The sequence below is a fragment of the Bufo gargarizans genome, chromosome 1 (genome assembly GCF_014858855.1).
Source record: "Bufo gargarizans isolate SCDJY-AF-19 chromosome 1, ASM1485885v1, whole genome shotgun sequence".
NCBI lineage: Eukaryota > Metazoa > Chordata > Amphibia > Anura > Bufonidae > Bufo > Bufo gargarizans.
In genome coordinates this window covers 351,714,413-351,728,543 of record NC_058080.1, presented here as the reverse complement: position 1 = coordinate 351,728,543, position 14,131 = coordinate 351,714,413, and the positions used below count along the sequence as shown (strand labels likewise).

At 43.6% G+C, this 14,131-nt stretch overlaps 1 protein-coding gene across 7 annotated transcripts in view; it reads left to right on the top strand.

Moving 5' to 3' along the window:
* Positions 1-14,131, top strand: part of TJP3 (tight junction protein 3) — a 108,749-nt gene that overhangs the window by 24,729 nt on the left and 69,889 nt on the right. For all 7 annotated transcript variants that reach the window (XM_044268646.1, XM_044268640.1, XM_044268652.1 and 4 more), the window contains exons 3-4: positions 3,812-3,936; positions 6,141-6,243. In XM_044268646.1, the coding sequence (XP_044124581.1) occupies positions 3,812-3,936; positions 6,141-6,243 (228 nt within the window). The remainder of the gene's footprint in view (positions 1-3,811; positions 3,937-6,140; positions 6,244-14,131) is intronic.

Here is a 14,131-nt window from a genome sequence, read left to right as displayed (position 1 = left end):
TATGACCCCCTTTAGCACACCTGGCATTGGCTAGAGATCACACAGTAGATTCTTTAAGCAAATACAGACCACACACCAGACCTCTAAAATAAAGATCACTAGCCCCAACAAACCCAGCTGTTAGTACAAACTGCAGATCCACATTTGTACACTGCAGATCCACATTTGCCTTGTACCAGACAAGTACAGAAATTGTGAGAGGTGACTCTCCTCTGAAAAAGCAGCACCTAGCTGACTGGTTGACTTTCCTTGCACCAATTTTAATAGTTAGTAAGGAATGCATACTGGGAACACCCCCACAAGACCTGCCATTTTAGGGATGCTCTGACCCAGTCATGTAGCCAACACAATTTTCCCTTGTTGAAGTCTCTCCAATCCTTACAATTTTCTTTCTGGTTTTGAAAAATCAACTTCAAGAACTGACTATTCACTTGCTGCCTAATATAGCCCACCACTTGAAAGGTGCCATTGTCATGAGATAATTTAGTGTTATTCATTTGAACTATCAGTTTTAAGGCGTTCAGGCCATTTTTTATTTTCCTACTTTCCCCCCCAAATGCCATAAATGTACGTTTGTACATTCCATGTACAGTGCTCCAGAACATGGTTATTTCTAAATAAGGGTGGGTTCGCATCACATTTTATGCCTCTGTTTGATGTATACATTATGAAAAAAAGGATACAAAAATGCAGCACACCACGTTCTTGTATCCTGCCGAGTCCGGTAAAAAATTTATACTTTTAACTACCACTGTATGGCATCTGTCTGAGGCATCCGTTTAACATATATGTTTCTTGTATATGCTAAACGGATGGGAAAACAATGTGAACCTAGCCTTAGGGTCCATTCACACACGTCCGTGGTGTGTTGCAGACCCGCAACACACCCGGCCAGCACACCCATAGAAATACCTAGGACATGTTCTATCTTTTGCGGAGCTGCGGACCGGAAGTTCGGGGCTGCGCTCCGCAAATGCGGAAGTGGAGAGCACATAGTGTGCTCTCTGCTTCACGTCCGGGCCCATAGAGAATGAATGGGTCCGCACCCGTTCTGCAAAATTGTAGCACAGGTGCGGACCCTTTTGCGGACGTGTGAATGGGGCCTTAAAGGGGTTGTCCCAAGATAAGGGATAAGTGCTGGTGGTTGACTCGAGCAATTGACTGAGAATTCCATAAAAACGTATATAAAAAGTGATATCTAAGGCTACTTTCACACTTGCGTTTGGGGTTGCGCTTGTGAGTTCCGTTTGAAGGCTCTCGCAAGACGCCCCGAACGGATCTGTACAGCCCCAATGCATTCTGAGTGGATAAGGATCCGCTCAGAATGCATCAGTATAGCTCCGTTTCGCCTCCGTTCCGCTCAGCAGGCGGACACCCGAACGCTGCTTGCAGTGTTTTCGTGTCCGCCTGGCCGTGCGGAGCCAAACTGATTCGTCCAGACTTACAATGTAAGTCAATGGGGACGGATCCGTTTGACGTTGACACAATATGGTGCAATTTCAAACGGATCCGTCCCCCATTGACTTTCAATGCAAAGTCAGGACGGATCCGTCTGACTAACAATTAGACTTGTATAATGCAGACGGATCCGTTCTGAACGGATACCATCGTTTGCATTATAGGAGCGGATCCGTCTGTGCAGATACCAGATGGATCCGCTCCGAACGCAAGTGTGAAAGTAGCTTTACTGGACAACCCTTCTGGCCATGTAGCCGTAGCCCATCATTTGGTAATGTCTGCTAACGCGTACAGTACAGTTTAAAATCCCAGCGCCATAGTACTACGCCATGCTGATTGGGCGGGTGGAGGAGCTGCACCTGCCCGATCAGCTGCAGGGTTGCGGCAGTCACTGAAAGCCAGACCCCTGCTGCATGCATCAGCATCTGTGTTTTCATTAACCCGCGCGCGTTGTATGCGGAGGGAGTTCCCATCGGGTCCCCGCGCTGCTGTACCGGAGACCTAACTGCTGGAAACAATAGCCCAATGCCGTCCTTTTCTCATAATTTTAAGAAAAGTAGACATATTGGGTATCGCCGCGTCCATATCGACCAGCTCTTTAAAACTATCACATGAGCCACCCCGTCAGGTGAACACCGTAAAAAAATATAAAAAACTGTGCCAAAACAGCCATTTTCTGGTCGCCTTGCCTCACAAAAAGTGTGATACCAAGCGATCAAAAAGGTGGATGTAGCCTAAAATAGTACCAATCGGACTGTCATCTTAACCCACAAAAAAAATGAGCCCCTACCTAAGACAATCGCCTAAAAAATAAAAAAATATGGCTTTTACTCTGTTCAAAAAGGCTTTCACTGTATAAAACCTAACGAAAATAAAAATGATAGACATATTGGGTATCGCCGCACCAGTAACAACCTACTCTATAAAAATATCACATGATATTCCCCCTCAGGTGAATGCTGTTAAAAAAAAAAAAAAGACTATGCTATGCCAAAACATGCCTCACCTTGTCACCTTGCCTCACAAAAACTAATGCCAAGCGATCAAAAAGTCTTAGGTACCCCAAAATGGTAACAATGAAAACGTCACCTCATTCCACAAAAAAGAACCTCCACATAAGACTTAATCACTTAAAAAATAAAAACCAATGGCACCCATAAACCAATCCATCAAAATCTGCCTTAAAAATCCATATGGCGCTCCTTTCCTTCTAACTACTGCCATGTGCCCATAGAGCAGTTTACAACCACGTATGGGGTATTTCTTTAAACTGCCGAATTAATGCTGAGTAATGTATATTGAGGTTTATTTTGCTATTAACCCTTGCTGTGTTGCAAGAAAAAATTGATTAACATAAAAAATCTACCCAAAAAAATTTATTTTGAAATTTCACCGCCATTTTACATTTTTTGTGGAACGCCTCAAGGGTTAACAAAGTTTGTAACATCCATCATTTTGAATAATTTTAGAGGTTTAGTTTCTCAAAATGGGGTAATTTATCGGTGGTTTCCATTACATAAGCCCCTCAAAATCACTTTGTAATTGAACTGGTGCTTAAAAAAAATGGTTTTGGAAATTTTGTTGAAAATTTTAAAAATTACTTCTAAAATTCTAAGCTTTCTAACGTCCTTTATGAGGCATTACTATCTGTCTTAAAAGTAGAGAAATTCAAATTTAGAAAATTGTGAATTTTTCCACATTTTTGTTATATTTTGGATTCTTTTATAAATAAAGGTGAAATGTATTGACTCAAATTTACCACTGTCATGAAGTACAATGTGTCACGAGAAGAAAATCTCAGAATGGCTTGGATAAGTAAAAGCGTTCCAAAGTTATTAGCACATAAAGTAACGCTTGTCAGATGTGCAAAAATCGTCCTGGGATTTAAGGTGAAAAGTGGCTCGATAGTGAAGGGGTTAATTCAGCACGCTTGGCTAGTTTCAGAAGTCCCATGACTGTGAATGGAGAGCAATAAATACATGTGCAGTGTTCTCTCCATTCATTTTGGGGCCCCATTCTTTAGATTGGAGTGGTTAATGGAGGAACCACACCTATTGTACATTTATGGCATATCCTATAAATATGCTAGGTGGGAATGAATACCCCTTTAAATGTAATGATTTGATATTTCTTACATGTTTGTGCTGCTTATACATGGATTACCATTATAAATACAGCATTATGTAAGCATTATAATGAATGTGCATGATACAGTAGTTGCTCTCATTGCTCTCCATTCACAGTCATGGGACTTCTGGAACTAGCCATGCGTGCTGTCACGTTTATAAACATGTTCATAATAAAGACATTAGAAAATCTCCATGTCTTCATAAAACACCTTATCTGTCTACAGGACCCCCGTAAAGGATTTGGCATTGCTATCTCTGGAGGCAGAGATCGACCATCTAGAACAGATGGGGACAGCTCTGTCATTGTGTCGGATGTTGTCCGTGGTGGGCCTGCTGATGGAAGGTTACAGTATGTAGAGCTTTATCATTCTTCTTTTCCTTCTTATAGCACCAACATTTTTTTAATCTAATTATTTTATGCACTTACTGTATTTTTGCTTTAGAAGACGCACCTGATGATAACACGCATTTAGGTTTTTGAGGAGGAAATTAAAAAATATATATTTTGAACCAAAAGGTGTTCTTTTGGTAGGTTTTGAACTAATGGTGGTCTGTGGATGACGCACTGTTATGGAGGGGATCTGTGGATGACACACTGTTATGGAGGGGATCTGTGGATGACGCACTGTTATGGAGGGGATCTGTGGATGACGCACTGTTATGGAGGGGATCTGTGGATGACGCACTGTTATGGAGGGGATCTGTGGATGAGGGACTGTTATGGAGGGGATCTGTGGATGACGCACTGTTATGGAGGGGATCTGTGGATGACGCACTGTTATGGAGGGGATCTGTGGATGACGCATGGAGGGGATCTGTGGATGACGCACTGTTATGGAGGGGATCTGTGGATGACGCACTGTTATGGAGGGGATCTGTGGATGACGCACTGTTATGGAGGGGATCTGTGGATGACGCACTGTTATGGGGGCATCTGTGGATGACGCACTGTTATGGAGGGGATCTGTGGATGACACACTGTTATGGAGGGGATCTGTGGATGACGCACTGTTATGGAGGGGATCTGTGGATGACGCACTGTTATGGAGGGGATCTGTGGATGACGCACTGTTATGGAGGGGATCTGTGGATGACGCACTGTTATGGAGGGGATCTGTGGATGACGCACTGTCATGCTATATATGTGTCATCCACAGATTTCCCCGCCCCCATTGCGGTGTACCTGTGTACATTGTGACCCCCAATACACCGGCCCTGTGCACAGCAGTCTTCATATGTAAAGAGACGCGACTGTCCAGGAAAGCGGAGTGACTGAGGGGGCGCTTAGCTGTCTGCATGGAGGAAACGGGCACACCAGTATGAGCAGCCCGGACACTGTGCAGCGTGTGACCCCCGGAGTGTAGTCCGCTCTGTCCTTGTCATCAGCTGGAACCCTAGTAAAGGATGAGCCTGCAGTCATATAATCCTTAACCTGTGGGTTAGCTTTGTTAAAGTAGCGCAATCCTCTGTAGTAGTGCTCACTATCAGCATAACATCATTCACTCCCTCACACGCCTGCTCCTCCCACTTTATTAATTATGCAGGCGCGTAAGGGAGTGAGTGACGTTACGCTGCCGGCCGGCCTGCTATGGTAGCTTGATAGTGAGTACAACTTCAGAGGATTGCGCTACTTTAACAAAGCTAACCCACTGGTTAAGGATTAAATGACTACACTTTACATATGAAGACTGCTGTGCGCGGGGCCCGTTGTAATAGAGTACAGTGACGGCCCCGCTGCGATCGCAATATCAGTTGCCTGCCTCCAGCCCCTCCTCCATTCCCAGCATTGTGCAGCATAGTAATCGGCGCTTTATCAGTGTTGCTTTCTAAGATGCACTGCCATTCCCGCCCCACTTTTTGGGGGATAAAAAGTGTGTCTTATAAAGCGAAAAATACAGTTATATATAATTTCTGCAGCGCTTTACAGACATTATTATGAAGCTGTCCCAAATGGGGTTCACAATATAAGATCCCTATCAGTATGTCTTTGGAGTAGGGGAGGAAACCGGAAACCCACGCAAACATGGGGAGAACATACAAACTCCATTCAGATGTCTGATTTGAACCTAGGACCCCCAGCGCTGCAAGCCACTAGTGCTAACCACTGAGCCACCTTTCATGTAGAGTGAAAGACAGAAAGCACACAAAGATGGGTGAACGTATGTTCTGTCCAAGGCTTCGAGACTTTCTCCTGTTTCTGACAGTGTGCCTAATGTCATCTACATTAGGGCTGATGCACACACATTTTTCTTTTTCAGTGTGCTGTCTGATTTTATCATGGATAGCACACTGACACATTACTGACACTGCTCCATGTGCCCGATCCACAAGTCTCGGTGCAGGTCCTATTCATTTCCGTATTTGTATGTGAGAATTGGTCTTTCTGTTGATGGGATTGAGTTAAAAATAGGACACACACAGAAGATATGCTATTTTTTCAAGGATCAGTTTTTTGTGGATTGATTAATCTGTCACTGCCATGTGCATGAGGTCTTACTTTTACTATCTTTATTTGTTTTGCTGTGCTTTAACTATATAATCTGGTTTCTTCAGGACGAGAGATCGCATAGTAATGGTAAATGGTGTATCTATGGAGAATGTGACTTCGTCATTTGCTATACACGCGCTGAAATCTTGTGCCAAAACTGCCAATGTGGTAAGCTAACATTTCATTTCATCAAGTACCGTATGTTTAGCATAGGAAATCATTAAAAAATCACACAAACTGAGAGCATTAACCTGATTCTCCCCATGGATAATGCCTTTGCATTTCCTGTGCCCTGGTTTTACCAACTCTACCAGGTTGGCTGTACCATATAATAACAGAGTGGTATGCGACCAACAAACTATAGCAAGTGAACTATGTCAGACTGTACATGGTGTTGCTACCCTGTCCACCCCAAAAAACTTGCCAGATTTACATTGGGAGCGGTCTTAGGAGGGGACTTCATACTAGATCTGAGAGGTTTTTCTTATTTGGCAAGAATTTTTATACGTTTCAGATCAGAGATTTGAACATTTTTTGCCCGTGAATCACCATCTCGCAGTATAGAAATATGAGATAAGATCTTTAAAATGATAGCTGTTGGATACAACCACCACCCCCTCCCAAGAAGTTATTCTTGGAGACAATAAGTCGTCTTTTCCAAATGATTGGGCAAGAAAGACTGGGTACAATGGTTCTTTGATGTATGCCTTGCCAAACAAAATACAGCACAGATAAGACATTTCTGCCTTACCACATGGTATTAGGAAAGGGAATCAATAGGTGCCCCCCTATATTGAACATGTGAGTTCTTGACAAGTGTCAGTCTTTCCTGGGGACTGTGGTGGGGCCTACCGGTGCTTTATCTTGGACAGCGGCTGATCTCTGTGACCGCAACCATTGTTGTTTTTGTTTATACCTTTTGTTATTGTACTATTGTACTTGGCTATCTCCGGAACTCCCATAGAAATTAATGGAGCTGCTGCGACCAGCTGCTCTGTTCACTTAACTGGGTCTGCAGGGGGTACGGGGCCCCCTGTTCTCGTCAGCGGTAGGACCCCTACAGATCTAATAGTTATTCCCTATCCTGTGAATATGGAATAATTTGAAACAACCGGAATACCCCTTTAAAGAGCACCTCTCAGTAGGATCAACCCTATTAAACTAGGCATACTTCTTGGCATGGTTGATCCTGGTGCTTAAAATGATACGCCTTCTGAAAATCGGCTGCAGTGTTACTGAGCGGGGGGAAAAAAAGTCTTGGGGGTCTCTATACACACAGATTTGTAGAAATGTTGTCACATCTTTGGGCATTTCTTACAAACAATGTGGTTATCCACTAGCATTTTGTTCCAGGTGTTCTTCCCTTATTGAGAAGGTGATATGAAAACGCCTGAAAAAATGGTGTGTCCTGCGTTTCCATATTTCCTGTAGATCTTCAGCATCTGGAGCTGATGCTTTTACTGAAAAAGACTGCACCCCAAAAAAATTGCAGGTGCAAAAAATGCCACAAAAACCCTATTTGTGAACCCACCCTTATGGTTTATGCAAATAAAGGTTTCAGTGCAGCACGCCAGACCTGCAGGGTATTGCGATAGTGAGGTCACGGTTATGGGCAATCGAGGGTTACTCACTTTTTGGAGGAGAACCCTGGGCAGGCATGCGGCAGTGAAGGAGAGGTAGACACAAGTTCCTCTGGGGCACACTCTGGATGTAGGGACCAGGCCTGATGGTGGATGAGGTGCCCTGGATGTTGCAAGTATTTTGAGTGCCTGGGGCAAGGTCCCTTTAAGGCTCGTGACGCCAGTGCCTGTAACGGTGGCACACCGATTTATAGGAGTAGTAATGGAGTACACAGATGGTATAGTAAACCAAACGTTACTTTACTTGGAAAACAGTCCAACTTTGTACATACAGTAGATCATGATGATGCAGTCCCTTGTAACAATATTCCACAAGCAGGTTTACTTCTTAATATGGCAGGTATAAATCTTGCAAGATACTTGGAGGATAAACAGTTAGTGCAGCCTAGTTCTGCGAAACATTATCACCACAGCTATTCTAGCTGGCTGGATCCCAAGGCCCGGATGCCTAAATGCTGGCTTTAATCCTTGGTATTAAATCTTCCTCCCGTATTGACCCTTGCTTTTATCTTATAGTACCTCTGCCTCTCAGCTTACTTCTCTGAGCTGGTTGTACTGTTCCTGTTGTGAGGGAAGCTGCAGGTTTCTCCCAGGAGATTCATTCCGATTATCTGTGCTTGTTGGATCACTGGTCTCCAGGCAGGCTGTACTCCTTCTTCACTAGCCTCCTGGGGCAACTAGAAGCCTGGACTATCCAGCTGCATGTCAGGAGGAGGCCCTCAGCATATCTCGGGCTGGTGCCTACTCACTTCTGTCTCCACAGACTCCTGACTATGACCTTCCCTCTAGTGATGTCCGGATCATGAACGAATCGTTCTTTTGAACCGATTCAGTTCACTGATCCGGAAGAGTCGGTTCCTCTGACTGAGCTGATCCGAATGAAACGGCTCAGTCAGATCAGCAGCAGGCAGTGTAATAGGAGCCTCCAGTGGACGCTAGCCCCGCCCCTCCCCGCCCTGCCCTCCAACCAATCAGAGGCAGCCAGCACTGACTCCCAGCACAGGGGGAGTCGCAGGGACTCAGAGAATCGGCTGAGTCTATTAGTTAAAAGAATCGAATGAGTCAGAGACGTGTCACAGAGCTCCCTGCTCTGCGGCTCCCTGTAAGTCCGTCCGGGGGGAAGGAGGGGCATTAATCTAGCATGTAGCAGAGCTGTGTGTGTACAGGGTGCATGCAGCAGTGTAGCATCATGCTACACTGCTACATGCACCCTGTACACACACGGCTCTGCTACATGCTGTAGCAGAGCAGGAAGTCTGGTAGGGACTCGGTGACACGATTCTTTTAACTAAAACTCTCAGACAATTACTATAGCCACTTACTATAGCCACTACATCACAATTACTATAGCCACTACATCACAGTCTGCTTCACTGCAGCAGAGCTGTGTTTGCCAGGAGCCAGTCCCTCCTGACCTTCGGTTCACTTGAGAGCCGACTCAGCAAGTGAACCGAAGATTCGATGAGCTGAGCATGCGCATTGATCTTCAGTTCACTTGCTTCTGCCGGCTCAGGAAGTGAACCGATGAACCGATTCATCTGAAAGATCCGAACTTCCCATCACTACTTCCCTCTCCCTGTCTGGGCCTGGACATTTATACTAGGGGCTCCCTATCTCCCTCTAGTGTCTAGGATGTATAAATACACCCAAATAGGCCTGCTATGCATGTCACAGGGGAACCAACACATGTAATAACACATAGAAAAATACATTACAATGCATGGATAAATATAATATCACTGTCCCTTGTGAGCAGAAGTAACACGTGGCCCAATTGACCCTTGTGTAGTGCCCACCCCTACCTAGTGGGACACTACATCAGTACACCAAGGGGTTGGGCTTAGCTCCTTGGTGCACCTCAAATTTCCAGTTCTGGCCACACCCCTCAGTCTACTGAAGTCTTCTTTTACATAAAGAATAAAAGTCTTCTTGATTTTGACAACACAATTATCATTTGTATCAGCAGGATCAACCCCCAACACTATGGCTGATAATAAAGATCTATTAGGGTGAATAGAAGAGGGGATCAAAAGAACCCATGCACTTGGTCCCTAATGGGGACTAATAGTTAAAGAAAAAAAAATGTAAATATATAAAAAATGTAGATCACGCCCTTTTCCCACTTTTACATATAAAAATAAATAAACAATGAAAAAATTAAACATATTCGGTATCACGATGTCCAAAAACGTTGGAACTATTAAAACATAAAAAAATATTCCTGTACGGTGAACACCGTAATGGGGGAAAAACGCACGGTTCGCCATTTTTTGGTCATCTTGTCTCCCCAAAAAATGTAAGAATAGTGATCAAAAAGACACACATCACTAAAATTGTACCAATAAAAAAATACAGTTCGTTACGCAAAAAACAAGCATACAGCTCTGAAATATGAAAACTTTATGGCTGTCAGAATATGGCAATGCAAAGAAAACTTAGATTTTTTTCAAAGGTTTTTATTCTTTTAAAGTAGTAAAACAAAAGACCTATACAAGTTTGTCCTGTTTTCCAATCCGAGATATGGTAAATTAAATGGTGGCAATAAAAAATGCATCTTGTTCCGCAAAAAAAACAAAAAAAACAAAAAAAAAACCCTTGTGTGAACTGAAAAATAAAGTTATGGTTATTGGAACGTGGGGAGGAAAAATCCAAATTGCAAAAATTAGACCTTGACCTTAAGGAGTTAAAGAGAACCCTTTACCACAAAATACAGTGCATATAGTAGTATACTATAGAACAGGAGGAGATGAGCAGATTGATATATAGGTTTGTGGGAAAAGATTCAGCAAAACTGTAATTTCTACATTCTACAAGTGTTATCAGTGACTGACCGCTATCTCTGTATAAACACTTACACAGAGAATGCTATTAATCACTGATAACACCTCCCCATGTACAGCTTTCAGTGGCTGACCTCTGTCTCTGTATACACAGTTACAGACAATGCTATAATTAATAACACCCTTCTGTGTACAACTATCAGTGACTGAGGAAACCCTAAACCTAGCCCTGACTCCTGTCAGTATGAATAGACCCAGAAACCTGGGCCCTAGTGACCCTGAAAAGCCCTAGGATTAGTGACTGGGTCTGAGACTACTGGTTCCTTCCCAGATGAACGAACCAGCGTCTGCCTGAGGCCTAGTAAACAACGAGCAAATGGGAGCAACAAAATACCAAGAGAAGTACACTTGTCTTCAATAGAAAATGGATGAGCAGGAACTCAGATGAGGACCACAAACCAGCTCTTCCAACTCCAGGAGAATATAAACCGTGTGGTATGAAGTGTGAGTCCAGACTAAATAGAGGAGCAGTAATGACCACAAGCTACACCTGAGACGAGAGGTATGGTAATTACCCACAACAACACTGTAAGAAGTGAAAACAGATGTCAGATAACTGTCAGATAACTTAACATGCAGCCAGTCTCTCAGATCTTCTAACCTCTATCACGGGAGGGACCGTGACATTTGCACAAAGAATGCTATCAATCACTGAAGACACCTCCCCGTGTACAACTGTCAGTGACTGACCGCTATCTCTGTATATGCACTTACACAGAAATTGATGTAATTCTCTGATAAGACCACCGATCTACAATTGCATGTTTTACTGAATCTTTACCCACAAAACCATAAATCAATCTGCTTAGCTCCTCCTGTTCTATAACACACTGCCTGCAGATTACTCTGCATTTTGTGATGACATGGACTAGCACAGTTAAGGCACCTTTACACGAGCTGATTATCGTGTACATTATTGTTGTTAAATCGAGCAAAACTGCACGGTTATCCAGCAGTGGAAAAGCAATGAACGATAGAGCGACAACCATCAATTGTTAGATTTGTCGTTGGTTAGATCGTTTGTGTGGGCACAAAAATCATCTTTGGACGTTAACGATTTCATACGTGTAAACGGGAATCGTTCACTTCACGCACAATTGCAGTCAATTAACACAATGCAACAATCTGCTTTACAAACAATGGAATATTCAATCGAAATTACGATTTTGTGAACGATAATCAGTGTGTCTAATAGGTCATTTTTAAAACGTTCACTACACCAAGATACAACTCATTCGTCACTGAATCATACTGATAATCGCCTTGTGTAAAAGTACCTTTAAACAGAACCTTTTTGTCACAATTGACTTTTTGGCAGTTTTACAATAGAAAATGTGCCAAAAAATGGACGTACATGCTTTGCACTGCATTTAGCAGGTGTATTCATGCACTTTTCTAACCTTTTCACGCCTCAAACCACAAGGGGTGTGGCTTAGCGTATTAAGGCCCATTATTGGCCTAAAGTTAGACTAGACAGTCTAAAGTTGTGATAGATTTATTAGGGCTCTTTCACACCTGCGTTCTTGTCTTCTGGCATAGAGTTCCGTCGTCGGGGCTCTATGCCGGAAGAATCCTGATCAGGATTATCCTAATGCATTCTGAATGGACTGAAATCCGTTCAGGATGCATCAGGATGTCTTCAGTTCCGGAACGGAACGTTTTTTGGCCAGAGAAAATACCGCAGCATGCTGCGCTTTTTGCTCCGGCCAAAAATCCTGAAGACTTGCCGCAAGGCCGGATCCGGAATTAATGCCCATTGAAAGGCATTGATCCGGATCCGGCCTTAAGCTAAACGTCGTTTCGGCGCATTGCCGGATCCGACGTTTAGCTTTTTTAGAGTGGTTACCATGGCTGCCGGGATGCTAAAGTCCTGGCAGCCATGGTAAAGGGGAGCGGGGAGCGGGGGAGCAGCATACTTACCGTCCGCACGGCTCCCGGGGCGCTCCAGAGTGACGTGTGGACTGTAAGTATACCGCTCCCCCGCTCCTACTATGGCAACCAGGACTTTAATAGCGTCCTGGGTGCCATAGTAACACTGAAAGTATTTTGAAGACGGATCCGTCTTCAAATGCTTTCAGTACACTTGCGTTTTTCCGGATCCGGCGTGTAATTCCGGCAAGTGGAGTACACGCCGGATCCGGACAACGCAAGTGTGAAAGAGGCCTTATCCAGCCATCAGCCACTGTGATACATCTGGTGTAGGTTACCGGTCTGTCTTACTTTTAGACAATTTTAGTAAATCTGCCCAGGTATGTAGACAAATAATAGACAAATAAAAGCTGATTTTGTATTTTAACCCATTTTGGGTAAGCTTAAGTTATACAGCAGTACAATGTGAGTCGCATGTTAGTCACAAAGTATCCTTGCAGGGAGAAGGCTCGTAGACTAGTGTCCTCCTGTGACTGCTCACTACTTTGCTCTATAACCAGACCAAAAAGGATTTCAACAATAATCTTCTCGAATAATGTGGGCCTTCCATGGCCCCATGTTCAAACTTATCCGCACTTGCTGTTGAGGTTAAAAAAGTATTATAGACACGGACCTCCCAGTGTTACTACTAGCCAGTAGCCAGGCCAGTGGTTTACCTGCCTGGTGGCAATGCTAATTAGACATGGTTTAGGTCACCACCACTTTTCGGGACAGAGAAGTGGCAGATAACTCTTGTAAGGCTACTTTCACATCTGCGTTTTTAGTTCCGGTTTTGAGATCTGGCAAAACTGTTATTAAACGGATCAGTTTTTCCCCCATTTATTGTGAATGGGGAAAAAACTCATTAGTATGCTTCAGTTAACTTCAATTGCATTTTGGGGACAGACATAAAACCACCTCAAGCAGCGTTTTTGTGCCCGGTTTTAAAAACTGAACAAAGCTCATCAGGCATGGAGATCAATGCAAGTCAACGGTGCCAGATCAGTTTTTTTTTTTTTTTTCATTACAGAAAAAACAAAAGGTTTGTTCAGTCTTGATTTAATACAACTGTATCAGGCTGAGGGTCCATTCAGACGTCCGTAAGTGTTTTGCGGTGTGCAAATTGCAGATCCACAAAACACGGATACTGGGCGTGTGCATTCCACGTTTTGCGGGCCACAAATGGCCGGCCCCTCGGATAGAAATACCTATTCTTGTCCTCTATTTGCTGGCAAGAATAGGACATGTTCTATCATTTTTGCTGGGCCACGGAACTGCAGATGCGGATAGCACATGGTGTGCTGTCTGCATCTTTTGCAGCCCCCGTTGAAATGAATGGGTCTGCATCCATTCTGCAAAATTGTGGAACAGATGCAGAGCCAGAAATATCTGTGAATGGACCCTGAAATGGATCCATCAGAATGTATTAAATGGAACTGATTCTTTTGATTCAGGTTTTGAGATCTTCTGCCGGATCTCAAAACCTGAATTAAATATGCAGATATGAAAGTAGCCTAAATCGGTCAACTTCCAAAGTTGTGCCCTTTTCTTTCAGACACCTACCAACATCTAGTAGGTATCCGAAGTAACGTGCTTGATACATGTCCAATGCAAAAAAAATACAATAAAGACAAAAAGTGCAGTCACAGCAACCAGTTATATTTCAGT